This window comes from Rhinopithecus bieti, unplaced genomic scaffold, assembly GCF_001698545.2.
Source record: "Rhinopithecus bieti isolate Rb0 unplaced genomic scaffold, ASM169854v2 scaffold_42380, whole genome shotgun sequence".
NCBI classification, from domain to species: domain Eukaryota; kingdom Metazoa; phylum Chordata; class Mammalia; order Primates; family Cercopithecidae; genus Rhinopithecus; species Rhinopithecus bieti.
The window spans coordinates 308,510-323,048 of NW_016818327.1; the positions used below are offsets into that span (position 1 = coordinate 308,510).

Below are 14,539 nucleotides of genomic sequence, written 5' to 3' on the forward strand. Positions count from 1 at the left end.
GGTAAACCCTCAGTGCTTGGGCCACAGAGAGCGCCCCAGGTGACTGCTTGCATGTGCTCATATCTCTGCTCTTGCCAAACTATTCCTTTCCCTTGTTTCACTAGATAGTGGATATTTTCCCATTTTCTCCCTTTTTCCACACTTATTTTCTGATTTTCTGAAGTTATCCCTACCGTCCCTTATTAAGATTTTTGTGTTTCTCACCTCAGCTATCTCCTGAACATCAGGACTTTCTCATCATCCATCTGATTTATAGTCATTAGCTGGAGAGGGAAGAAGCAGAAGAGTGAGTGATTGCTTTTCTCTGAATGGGAGGGGGAAGAGGTGGAAGACTTCCACTTTGGACTGTTGCTAGCTTTCTGAACTCGAACATACACCCAACACAGTAATTTCATTCTGAAAAACTCCATATGATATACATAGCAATTTAAAGCCTTCTTACTGATGCATCTTTGATCCTATTTCTTGCAAGCTAATAACCTTGTTCTTTCATACTGCTTACATTTAATTTGCTCTCTTTACAGACTTTATAACAGATCTTCTTTATGTCGACCAAAAATGGATTATAAGTTGCCATATTTTACCTTATAATCTGGTTAGAAAGATATATATATATAAATTATTTGAAGGCAAGAATAATATCTTTTTAATCATTGTATCCCCTCAGTGGCTAGCGAAGTACCTTACATGGAATAAAATGTTTGTTGAATCAAATTCAGGGCCACGGAATCTGGGGAGTTTAAAAACCAAAGAAGAAATGAATGCATATACAAGAATTATTTTTTCGTGCCCCCTAGCTGATCATCATGGCCTAGATGCAAAGGAGGGAAGAAGATAGGGCAGTATTGGGATGGGATTATTTCCATAGTCCTTTAATCTAACACCATCTTCAACACTATTTATTGTTTAGCTGAAAGTACAGATACAATCACCTCATTAAAAGTTAAGATCATGGTGAGTAGAGGTGAGGACATTTAAAATCTCTCTTATCAAAATTAATTTGTGACAATTGTTACATAATATATACACATATTGAATCATCATGTAGGGTTATTAGCAAATACATTTTTTTATTTATCAATTAAAATTTATCTGAAGTTAAGGTCAAAGCATGACAAATTACTACATACCATATATGGATACATAGGAAGGTATCTTACTGGTCTTCTTCCCAGTAAGAAGGATGTGCTTCTACCACATCCTGGTATAAGCTTCACCATGAGCATCACTGTGCATCCACCACTAGGGACTTTGACAGGGAATAGCAGCAAGGTAGGCAGCCCAGTCTAGTGTGCCAGGAGTATGCCCCTTTCTGAAGCCATGGAGTAGAATGAAACTCTACCAAATCAAACAGTCAAGCTGTCTTTTTACATCTTTCCATCCCCACTCCCCTTCCCCAGTAGGATCTTTTCTTAAATGTACAGTGGTATAATTAAAAATGAATTATTTCAATGAACCAAGGAGTGTTACAGAAAACCAAAAGTGTTCCACAGCGAAGAAAAATCATAGCCAAGAACAATGCATTGAAATTCATCAGGAAACCTTGCTACTTTTGGCATATTTGTTTTAAATGTCACTATTTGAAATGTATTACAACAATCAGCAATTTGGTGTGAAGCTTGAAGGATGTAGAGCCATCTGTAATGCTTTGGAAATGTTACAAAATGAGTGAAAAAAACATTTTAAGGAGGAATTCTCAAATATTCCCAATGTTTGGCTTTTTAATGGAGCTATTGATAACCTTGTTGTCTAATAGAGTTATTACTATAGAATGCATTAAACTTCTTGGCCATAGCCAAATGGGTGAAACCAGAGATGGGATACACAGTGTACTTGATAAAAATGCTGTCTGTTTAAAGTGTTAGAGTAGCTATTATGTTCAAGTACAAAATTTTGATCCTCTCAATAAACTTAATCTAGGAAGAATAAATGTTTTAGAATGTTTTTAAATTTCACTAGGACACAGGGTACTTTCAGAGTTTGTACTTAAGATAGTGTCACATGTAATAGCTGATTTTGAAAGATTTACACATAATAAGTTCTGAGGTTGGTTCTGTGATTTTTTTCTATTATTGCATACTTGTGTCTAAGGATGTGGAGTGGGGGCATTTGTATGTGATTTTTATTTAGAAAGTTGAAAATGAAAAAGTATTCAAGTCATCATAGTAATATTATTTCTGTCTGTATGACATCAGAGGTAAGATTTTAATGTCATCTCAGCCAGCAACAAACTGTATAACCTCAGACACCTTTAACCTCTCCAAGACTCTGGAAATGGAGGATCATGATTATCTAATTTGCAGAATGCTTGTAAGGATTCAGAAGAGTATGTAGGATTTATTTTTTTCTATATACTTTAGTGATTTAAAATAAGTTAAATAGTCTAAACTGAAACAATATTGTGTATTGTAAAACGTGCAAACATGCAGAGTTAGGCAAAGATTCAAATAGTGCTAGTCCCTAGCACTAAAGTATGTAGGAGAAATAAATTCCTAATCTTTGATACATAAATAAATTTTATTTCCTTTCTCTTTCTTTATGAAAAACATGTTGTACACATATATGAGTACATTGAAATAATGCAATATAAAAGTGCAACATTTATGGGAGGCATAGAATGCCTCAGCTAGAAGGAATTTTAGAAATTATCTGGTTCCGTGCTTCTTAGCATCTGTTTGGTTTATAGACAACTTTGAGAATCTGATGAAAGATATGGTCTTTCTCCCCACCCCAAAATGCTTCTACACACAAAATTAATACATAATTTAAGGGGTTCAAAAACCCTCTGACTCCCAAACTTAATACTCTTCATCTAAAAATGGAGAAATTAAGACAGGTAAGTGATATGCTGTTGAGGCTTAAAAGTTATTTTGAAGACATTTTTTGACAAAGATTTTGTTTCTGAAGAAAAGTTTTTCTTTAAGAATTTCAGAACTAAACACTTACCAGTTATTTGAGAAGTGTTCTCAGACTATAGCTTCATCTTATCGTGAGCGTGCTTTCTTACCCACCCTCGATGTGTTAGATACAGATGAGCTCTTTGCAATCCATGCAAAGTTAAAAATTTGGGGTATTGATTGAATTTTTTTAACATTCTTTTCCTCCCATAATTATTCTGCTGCATTCTCAGTAAATATTCATTAAATACCTGCCGTAGTCCAAAGCCTGCACAAGATAACTGTATGAATGAGACTCAGTTTCTGACTTTGATCTAGTACAGTTTAGCAACAGACTCATGAGCCTGTAATAGGGGAGCTCAAAGAGAGGAGCAACTCATTCAGCCCCAGAACTCTGAGAAGGTCCAATTTTAAGTAGCATTAAAGTAGAACCTTAAAGCAGAGTAGCAGTTTGTCAACCAAAGATTCAGATAGCCTAACTGGATGTTTGCAGATTTTACAATGCACAACTTTTTTGTTTACTTTAGAATATTTAACTTATTTTAAATCACACTTATGTGGCAATGTACTTAGTGCTAAAATATATGGGATGGTGCACTGAAGTCCCATTGCCTAACTTCAACCGTGCATCATCATTCTCTGAGCCATAAGGTCTCTAAAAGTCAGAGTCATACTCTCTCTGGCCTGCAAATTCTAGCCACTCAACAATGTCTCACACATTCTTCCTTTGGAGTGTCTATGCATCTTTCCCTTCTTTTCTATTCCTGGTATCATCTTTCCATAGTTCACTATTCTGCTAAACCAGACCCTCAGGATCCATGTCACACACTTTCACCAATCCTTCTTGGACACAACCACCAAATGCATTTTTCCTAAAATTAATTTATTCTGAGGCCCTGCTAATAAACATTTGCCCCTAGTTATTCATAGGATATAGTCATCTCGTCTACTTATTATTTTACTTAAAGTCTGCCGTAATCACCCATCATTCTTAGCACATTCTTACTCCAGCCAGGCAAGTACAAGAGCCCACATGTTCAAGTCTCACCTTCACTGCTTTTTAGCTATTGCATTTATCTCTTTGAGCATGTTTCCTTGTCTATGAGTTACATGAATAAAAAGCAAAGCTGCTAGGAAAATTTGTGTGCTAACATGTGGGAAGTGCCTTGGCTTGTGCCTGACACATACTTGGCTCTCAAGAAAATGTAACGTTTCTTTTTTTTTTTTGAGACAGAGTCTCCCTCTGTCACCCAGACTGGAGTGCAATGGTGCCATGTTGGCTCACTGCAACCTCCGCCTCCCTGGGTTCAAGCGATTCTCCTGCCTCAGCCTCCTGAGTAGCTGGGATTACAGGCACCCACTACCACGCCCAGCAGCTAATTTTTGTATTTTTAGTAGAAATGGGGTTTCACCATGTTGGCCAGACTGGTTTCGAACTCCTGACCTCAGGTGATCCACCCACCTGAAGCTATAACATTTGTAACAGTTGTTATTATCACCTTCCTCCAAAATGCACCCCATCTGTGTCATACAATATTTCTTCTCTAAAAATCCCTCCTCCTCTTCCTGAGGTCATTTGTTATTTCTTTAAAACCATGCTTCAGGCTTACCTTCCCCTGATGTCTCCCCTAGACCTGCTTTCAGCAGTCTTCCCTCACATTTCCTGCATCACCAATAGGTTTGCCTCATGTTGCTTTCAAACTTTTCCTAGGGGCCTTCTCTTCCTGACAAAACTAGAACAGCTAGAGCAGCCCCCAAATGAAGTAGGTTGTCATGCAAAGTCGTGAGCCTCCTTGACTTCATGCTTGTTTGAGGATGTTGAAATGTTCATGAAACAGATGAAACGTTTCATCATTCATGTCTATGGATCTTTTCAGTAGTGATTTTCTGATTCTGAGTTGAGATTGGAAGTATGTCTCATACTGCCTCCTACTTCCTACAGCCAACAGCATTGTAGGCACACTTGACTATTTGGTGTTTCACACTGATTTTTCTAAAGAATTGTTGTAATTTTTTAACCTTGTCACAGAGGAACAATGACTTTCCATTCTGTAGGGGAATATAGTAGGAAGTATATATGGCTTAAGGGTTGAGGGATATGAACCCACATCAGTACATTGCACTGTGTCAGAGCTACAGTGAGTATATAATGAGTATTTAATGAATAAGCACCGATCATAAGCAGTGTTTCACTGCATCATTTTACATCCCTTGGGAATACGTTAGAACAGAGCAAATGAAAGTGTCTCCTCCAAATTTAAGGCTGAGGTTTTAGGAAGAAGTAAATCAAGGGAAAACTGTTGCAGGGAAAAAAATGGCCTTTATGTTCCCCAAAAGAATCTCTTTTACTGAAAATTTGATTTTCTTTCCTCACAGCCTCCTTACTGGGCAAAGAGAAAGAGCCTATGAATCCCAGACAACATTTATCTTTAATGTCCTTATTGGGAACTGATCTTTACATTGTTTTGAAACAGTTTCATTACACAGGGCCTCTTTAATTTCTGCCAGCTTGCTGAATCTTAGAAAATAACTACTTTGCCTTCTCTGTAGCAGAATTTCAGGTAACTACATTTAGTCTTATTGTGGTCTCCCCTTTTTATACCAGTTCAGCTTACTGCTGAAAGAACCTTCAGCTTCAAAGAACACTTCTGCCTTCCTCCCCAACAACCCCCTCAGTTGAAAAGGTGGAGTGGGATGGTGGCTGGGAAATAGGGAGGAAATCAGTCAATTGCCCGCTGTCAGAGTTGTTTTAGGTGACTTTGTACTTCTTGAATTTAAGATCAACATGAACTATAGACATTTCAGGCTGGGAGTTTAAATAGCAACAAAAAAGCATGAGTTTTGCTAATGCCAGGAATGACTCATCTGGTGAGAAAGGTATTGTACTGATAATACAATACAGAGAGAAAGAAAAGACTGTGGTATCTGCTCTCTTTGTGTTGCTGACCTTGAGGAGAATTATAACTTGTTTGTTGCAGAAGTTGAGCATCTAATATGCTGATGCACCTGTTCTTATATATTAAATGGCAAAGCACTTGCAGTTCCCTGTCATTGCTTTGTGGGTGAAATATTTTCTGCAATCTGGTGAACTGTTTTTTTTTTTCTAAATAATGTATTCATTTGTATCTCTTGTATTTCTTGTTTCTTATTCTATTTCAACATTCTAGTCTCATCATTATGTCTTCAAAGATGTTTGGCTTTTTATTTTCAAAGTAACATGATTATGATTTTTTTTTCATATAGAGACCATGAACCAAGCATCTCCTGCTAGAAAGCTGGAAGAGATTCTTCATCTGGCAGAGCTCTGCATAGAAGTCTTACAGCAGAATGAAGAGCATCACGCAGAGGTGATGACCTGTTCTCACTGTAGTATAAAGCTATATGTAAGGCTTCGCCATGGTGGTGGCTACACTGAATAAGTGGCCTGCCCATAGTCTTGATACATATCTGAATATTTAATGAATAAGCACCAATGATAAGCAGTGTTTCACTGCATCATTGTGCATCCTATTGCACATTCACATATGAAAACATATGTGAATTTTCTAAAAACCTAACTCCTATATATTATAAAACAATCGTGTGTGTGTATAATTTCATGTTTATTCCTAACAACAAACACTGATGGGATCTGTGCCATGAGAACTTAGCTCATCAGTTATTGAAGAAGGAGGAAAGTTAATGACCACAAGAGGACTTACAATGACCCTAAGGCAACTTTCAGAGCTATTCTGCAGGAAGAGATTTTTATTTCCCAAACCAGGGGTAATTTCCACAGGGCTTTGCTTTTTTTTTTTTTTTTTTTTTTTTTTTTTTTTTTTTTTTTTTTTTTGGTTCTGTATTTGCTGTCTCATTGGTAATAGCAAGACTGCAGCATCAAAGGAAAGAAATCTCACTCTATTTCTCTCATAATTCCATAGTTTGCCTGCCTTTCATTGAGAGCAGTTAGTTAACATTGAATGCAGTTAGTTAACAGCAAGGGCTACAGAAAAGTCCTGTAATTAATCAACCTGCATTGCCTTCAGTCCGAATGCGTAACTGGTAAGAGTCAAAGATAGAACACAAACCCATCTTACAGTGCTGCATCATGTGCTTTTCCCCCTATGCCATGATTGCTTTGGTTTAGAAATGTAAGTTAACATGAAAGGGGAAATTTTGTGATACACTATAAAACAAAAATTTAGTAGAAGACATTCATAATTGTATGGTTGATAACTCTAGGCTTTCACTCTTAATATCAAACTTTTCACTTTTAAAATTAATTTTTCATCAAACCTGGATTGTTTATAATTTTTTAAAGTTCTAATTACATCTTAACATTCACTAAAGATCTGGAGTGGCTTTTCATCAGGCAAACTGCTTATTCTGAGACTTAAATTCTCACTCTTTCTAATAGCTATGAGTTTATTAACAAAATGAAAGAGTTTTCTGACTTTGAGTTGGGTGGGGAGAATGTGTAGCACTAAATAGATATAATAAATATCAGTGCCCTGACAGTGCTTTTATTCTTGAGGAAGCACATGAAATGAGCAAGAATAAAAAAGACCAAATACATATGAGTTTACAAAATTTTTGTATTTAATGAAGCCTAGTTCTAAAAAATCTAAGAAACCACAGGAACTACATTTTAAGCCAATTCATAGAAAAGAGTATTCATGAATCCTTACTATAGGTAACTAGGATTTATTGTATCTGGTTATAAATAAGATATCTGGTTATAAATATGATCATTCAAAACATCTGCTTTTAGCTCACACTGTGGAATCTAGTTTTTAGCTTGCATCTGTCATGTGTGAACCTGTTATGGATATTTTATTTTAAACTGAAGAAACAGCTGCTTCAATAATTTGAAATGAATTCCCAGGAGGTTCTTTTCTAGGCTGGTACCACAGCTATGTTACAATGAAAGTGATTATGCGATAAAATATATGTATGTTTTGTCTTTGTCTTTTGTTAAAAGGCATTATTATCGGAGTATTAGGATTTTTTGAATTAAAAAATCTATTAATAATTGGATATTCAATTGCAGTGTATATTTCAGCAAAGCAGGTATATCTAATATTCTCAAATATTTTACAAAACTAAAATTAAATGTTAATTATACTTCTTGCAATCACTAAAATGCTTGTCAAAGTATAATGTATCCAAACACAATTAAAATATATATGTTATTTACTAACCCACAAAATACAGCTGACTTTATTAAATAGAGATAATCATTATTCATAAATATCACTATACTATATACTGAAATATAGGATTATTATGATGACCTTTTTTAAAAATGTTTTGTAACACTATGGCAATTGTTCTACTCTGCAATGCTTCCAAATTCTTGGAAACCCTCAGGGAAGAGAGGTGAGTAAAATGATTTCCACTATTTTATTAGCATAGGATACCTCTTTTATGTGAATTTAAAATACAATCTACTCTGATTGTAGTTCATTTTAAAGCCAATTAGTCCTTTCTTTGAAATTGCAGTCTATTTTCTTTGAATGTGCTGATTTTGTTATACTGTTTTGTGCATGTATCTTATTAATAATTGCATGCATAGTTATGATGGTCATCTATGTAAAACATGACTGAAGGGATGTTGATATTTGGTTTGTGTCTTTGGTTGTTTTATGTCCTTAAAAAAAGAAAGAAAGAAAATCTCACGTTTTCTCTGAACAATATTGGGGAGTGAGTTCGTCTGATTCCGGACTGACTTCCAGAGTGAATTGGTGGATTGCATTCTGCACTGATACTTGTTTTGCTGGATGTTCAAGCTGGAGTTCCTTTGCTCCATGAAAGAGCACCTGGCTCAGCTCCCGTGGTGGAGGTTAATGTATCTGTCTCAAAGAGACCTTCAAGTGGCTCGCATGTCAGCTCCCTTTATTTTCATTCTCCCTCTCTCCACAGTGGCAGTTTACTTTTCAGGGCCAAGAGGTTGTTTCTATCCTTCAGCAATTTCTCAGTTAAGCAGGTTTCATGTCCTTTAGATCTTTGACAGTAACTTATCAGGCAGTTTTCCCTTCTCTTTGAAGGCCTCTCAACCTCTCTTCTCAGGCTTTTCTGCAAAATTCCTATGTTTTCTCCTTAGAAAGATAGTTTAAGTTCCTTTCCAGAAAATCTTTAAGGCTGCCTCCACATTTCAGTGATCAGACCGTCTCTGACCAGATATTTTACGCAAACTGATCTGACCACTCTCCATCCAAAAGCCCCTTGCTTTGACAGAGCTAGGAGGTGTCAGATGCCTTCTGGAAAAGCCATAGTCCCTCACCATTACACCCCCCACACTATTATACTGATAAGAAAGCAGACCCAGGAAAGTTGAGCAACTTGCCAGAGGTGCACAGCTAGTGAGTGACTGGGTGAAGACTCAGGCCAGACTCCAGACCTGGACATTTTCCAATAAGCCACATTGCTTGCAATTTAAGTAGAATGGCAGGAGTGATTGTCCTGCCTTGGTTCTGCTGACAAATTTGAACCGCAGCATTGCAACAGGGATGTAGATGCATGGGGTAGTGATCACAGTGCAAACCTGGTGATGTCCCTTTCCATTCTGTCATTCTCTTCTTTCCTTGTACTCTGGTATATATCCAAGGACTCTGCCTAAGGGGGATGGATGGAGTGCTGAGAATATCAGTAGAAGGGCTGAGAGGGAGGGACCATGAAAAATATGAGCACAACTCAAGTCATTACTTGGTTGCTTATTACTACAGCAAAATATTGACTTAAGATCCTTAAAATATTTTAAATACGATGTAATCCACCATATCCCTTCCACCATGGGCAAGAAGGTTGTTTGGCAGTAGTTTGGTATTTGTAACGCAGACAGCTAGCTCTCAGTTCACTGCAAATGGTTGATTCATTTGCTGGGCTGCTTCAACAAGAGCCTGGACAGTGAGAGTTCAGTGTGAACACACATATTTGTGTATATGTGCATTCCCCTAAACATCAGTATCTGAACCAAATTATGCTTCTGGTTGGATTCTAATGTAAAGAGAAAGGGTATTTAATTTTTTAAATTTATTTTTGTTGTTTCTGTGTATCCTTATTCCTCTCCAACTGGCATGCATGCCTGCCTAAGGAATATATTGAAGTGTTGTTATACGAAAGAATTGACCATGAACAAAATCGATGTCCTGTCTACTAACTAGATTACAATAGTCTCAACAGTTGAAATGACCTCAATTACACATGGTTTATATCTGGATAGTCAATGAGATAAACCTTTTTTAGGATAAGTTTAAATTTAAAATTATATTAGCCTCTGGACCAACAAATAGCCCTCATCTTGGAAGAGGATGACCAGCAAGTAACTTGCATATGACTCAGGTATAGAAGTAGAATTCCCTTTTTAGCAATGACTCTCAAAACCAATTACATGAGCATGAATGCTCTACCAAAAATGTTTGTTCATTATTTACTGATTTATAATATATATGAATGAGGATAATACTTTACATTCTCATATGTTTTGGAACATTTTCAGCTCATCACCTCACTTGGTTATTGCTGTATCTATGCTTATCAACCTGATTATCAGTGAATCACAGGAGTTGTAAAAAACTTATGATTAGACAATAGGTGTCACCTGTTCATTCTGTCTGTCCCTTAAGAGAACTTAAATATTTTAAGAATATGGCCCTCAGAATCATGTCCCTAAATATGTGAATATGTGTGTATGTGTGTGTCAGGGGCAGGGGATACTATAGACACTGGATTGTCTCTAAAGCCTTTAGGATCATCTACAAAGTACAGAATTGCAAACTAATCTTGTCTTGGGGAGTAAATAGGCACAATATACGTTTCAAAGTCAGACTCAGTGTTTTTGCTCATTTAGGCAGCCTTTTTGTTTTAAATTATAAATTTTTGTTATATTTTGAGAGTAAAAGTAATCAAGGCCAGGTGCGGTGGCTCACGCCTATAATCCCAGCACTTTGGGAGGCTGAGGCAGGTGGATCTCCTGAAGTCAGGAGTTCAAGACCAGCCTGGCCAACATGGCACAACCCCATCTCTACTGAAAATACAAAAATTAGCTGGGCATGGTGGTAGGCACCTGTAATTCCAGATACTTGGGAGTCTGAGGCATTAGAATCACTTGAACCTGGGAGGCAGAGGTTGCCGTGAGCCGAGATTGTGCCACTGTACTCCAGCCTGGGCGACAGAGCAACACTTTGCCTCAAAAAAAAATAAAAATAAAAAATAAAAAAGTTATCAAAAGCTTCAGGCTTTATTAAAAATTAGAAAATATATAAAGAAGTCAGACCATAAATCAAAAGATATTAACAGTGGTCTGATCTGCTGAGGATGGATGGATGGATGGATGGATGGATGGATGGATGGAGAGAAAGATGGCAATGTGCCATATGTGTCTCTCTTAAGAATACACTATATGTGTAAGAACTTGATCTCTAGACTCCAGCTGACTTAGATTCAATCACTGCTTTGTTATCTACCAACTGTATGACTTTGGGCAAGTTATTTAATCTCTGTTTGCTAACCTATAAAGTAAGGCTAATTGTACCATCTACCTGAAATAGTTGTTTGGGGGATTAAGTAAGATGATGTTTATAAAACTTTTAGAACAGTACTTGGCACATAAACACCATTTAATTCGTGTTGGATATTATTTTTAAAACACATAAACTCACATAAGATTTATATGAATTTCAACACATATTTGTAATTACTGATTATGGTAGTCAGTTATTACATTTGTACAGCAATAAACTTTTGTATTTATTTGATTGCCACAACAACACTGGGAGAGGTTAGGGCAAGTATTGTTATTGCCAATTTGCAGATAAATAAATGGAAATGTACCCAGTGAACTGATTTGACCGTTATCACTCAAGTATCATCACTGAGTTCAAAAGCTCAGTACTCTGCGTCTAGGTTCAGGGTTCATTTTTACCTGCCGCCATTGTAAACTACATTTACTGATAAAACAGGCTTTCCAAGTATTGTCAGCCTGCCACATATTTGTATTGCTTATTTGTATTATTAATCCTGTATAAGTTTATTTATCGTTGGAACTTTGGTAGGAAGTTGTTTGTTTGTTTGTTTGTTTTAAGATAGTGTCTCACTCTGTCACCCAGGCTGGAGTGCAGTGGCACAATCTTGGCTCACTGAAACCTTCACCTCCCGGGTTCAAGCAATTCTCCTGTCTCAGCCCCCTGAGTAGCTGGGATTACAGGTGTGCACTACCACGCCCAGCTAATTTTTGTATTTTTAGTAGAGATGGGGTTTCCCCCTGTTGGCCAGGCTGGTCTCGAACTCCTGACCTCAGGTAATCCACCCTCTTTGGCCTCCCAAACTGCTGAGATTACAGGTGTGAGCCACCATACCCTGTTGGTAGGAAGTTTTATAAGCTGAAGTACTTAAAATCAAGGTTTGTTTTATATTTCCCTCTTAAGCAAATTAAACATTGCCTTCTGCCTCTGCCATCTCATTTACACTAATTAGTGGCTTAGCATTAGAGCCAAAAGAACTTTAACCCAGATAATCATGATTTCTGTTTAGTACCCTGTAGACAGATGCATTGCTGAGGGAGGTTTTCTCCTCCCTTTTGGAGTCCCTGATGCTGTTGAACCTCAGCCACACCACAGGAAGTAATACCTTAGGGAGGGAATTATACAGCCCCTCATCTTCCTACCAACCCAGGACAGGATGGCAAGAAAGAGAAGGGGACAGGTGGTAGACCAGACCCTGTATTCTCAAGGTAACTGAAACTGTTGCTTTCATTTTCAAGGACAGTGATTGCTTAAAGTGTTCTGAAACCATCATTAGGAGAAGAGGCGTTCATCACAGATTGCCTTACATTCATTAAGAATATCATCAGGAGTACAACTTGAGACATAAATATATACTTCTGCAAAACAATGAGATTTTCCAGTTGATGGCAAAATCTTGCTAACCTGAAACTGTTTTGTAAAAAAAAGAAAAAAAAAAGATGTATTCCATTTTATTTCATTCCTCATCCTGGCTCTGTCTTCCAAGTTAACTTTAAGAAGACCTTTAGGAATTTTTCTCAGAGTCCTGAAACAACCTGAACTAACATGACTGTTATTTTCTTAGTTTTAACCTTTTGCAAAGATATTGGTTGTGAACTGGAAGTGAGATTTTGAAAATGTCTCTTTGCAGGGCTGCATTTTTCTGTGCTGCTCTACTCAGAGTTGGGAATCTCAGGTTCTTCTTTTCTTTGTCACCACTATAGCTACAAAAGATAGGCGCAAGATCTGTGTAATAAAATCATGTATACTTTTTTGTGTGTTTTTACATTATGTCATACAACCATTTTGTCAAATATTTAACCAAAAAATATTCAAAGGTAATATTTGCAAAAAACAATATGCTCAATTTTCATCATGCGTACCATTCCCAACCAGTTTTCGCATTCATATATTGGTCACAGCATTGAACCAGGCATTAAAATGTCCCCAACTCTCAAATCTATTATTTATACTATACTGTTCTTCCTTAAGTCAGCTTTGACCATCTTCTTATTAATTACATGGCAATCTTTTTAGTTACTGATTATTATTTTATATCTATTATTTTAAGGCCATATTTACTATAAACGTGAAACATGAAATTTTTATAAACATGAACAGTTCTTAAGAAAATAGTGTGTCAAAATTTTGCAATCCCCTTTTATGTGATTTGTATCTTCCTGTTATAATCCAATTCATATTTGAAGCCAGGCGCCATGGCTCATGCCAGTAATCTCAGCACTCTGGGAGGCCAAAGCTGGCAGATCACTTGAGGCCGGGCATTGGAGACCAGCCTGGCCAACATAGCGCAACCCTGTTTCTCCTAAAAATACAAAAACACTAGCCAGGCGTGGTGGCATACATCTGTGGTCCCAGCTACTTGGGAGGCTGAGCCATGAGAATCGCTTTAATCTGGGAGGCAGAGGTTGCAGTAAGCCGAGATCAACCCACTGCACTCCAGCCTAAGCGACAGGAGTGAGGCCCTGTCAAAAAAATAAATGAAATGATGACTGGCTGCTGAATGGAGAATGGATGTGAGCAAACACTTTTCATAAAGAGCAGTTTGCAATGTGTGAAGGCTCTAAAATGCATACCTATTAATCCAGTAATTATTAGAAGTTTATCCTAAGGAAATAATCAGTACTATATTCAAATATATTTATGTAAAAATATTTACTACGCTATCATTGAGAATAGCAAAAAATTGAAAACAGCCATTTTAGTAGGGTAATAGGTAAATAAATAACAGCATATCCTTATAGCAGAAGATTATGCTATTATATTAAAAGTGAAATCACAGGAAAATATTATAAAGTGTGATACTAAATATTTTAATGTTTCTATTCACAGAAACAAAAGAAATATTGGAAGTAAATACACCAAAAAATTCAGAATAGATATGTTTAAATTATGAGATAGAAATAATTTTTCTTTTTTGTTTTATATGTTCTAAATGTTGTAAACTAATCATGTATTTCTTTTATAAAGGAATAAATGTCCTTGTACATTTTAATTCTATTTTGTATTTCATTCATCAGTGCCAAATGTATGATTTTAATTTGTACCTATAAAATTTTTCTCAGGCTAAAAAATATTATATTTTGTGTATCATACCTGTTTGTGAAACTAAGACATGTTATAAAATATTTTCAACTGGCACAG

The 14,539-nt window shown here is 36.5% G+C and overlaps 1 protein-coding gene across 1 annotated transcript in view; it reads left to right on the forward strand.

The window, feature by feature from the left end:
* CADPS2 (calcium dependent secretion activator 2) overlaps window positions 1-14,539 on the forward strand; it is a 366,001-nt gene that overhangs the window by 260,043 nt on the left and 91,419 nt on the right. The window contains 1 exon segment of the mRNA XM_017856925.1: window positions 6,141-6,263. Coding sequence (XP_017712414.1) covers window positions 6,141-6,263 — 123 coding nt within the window.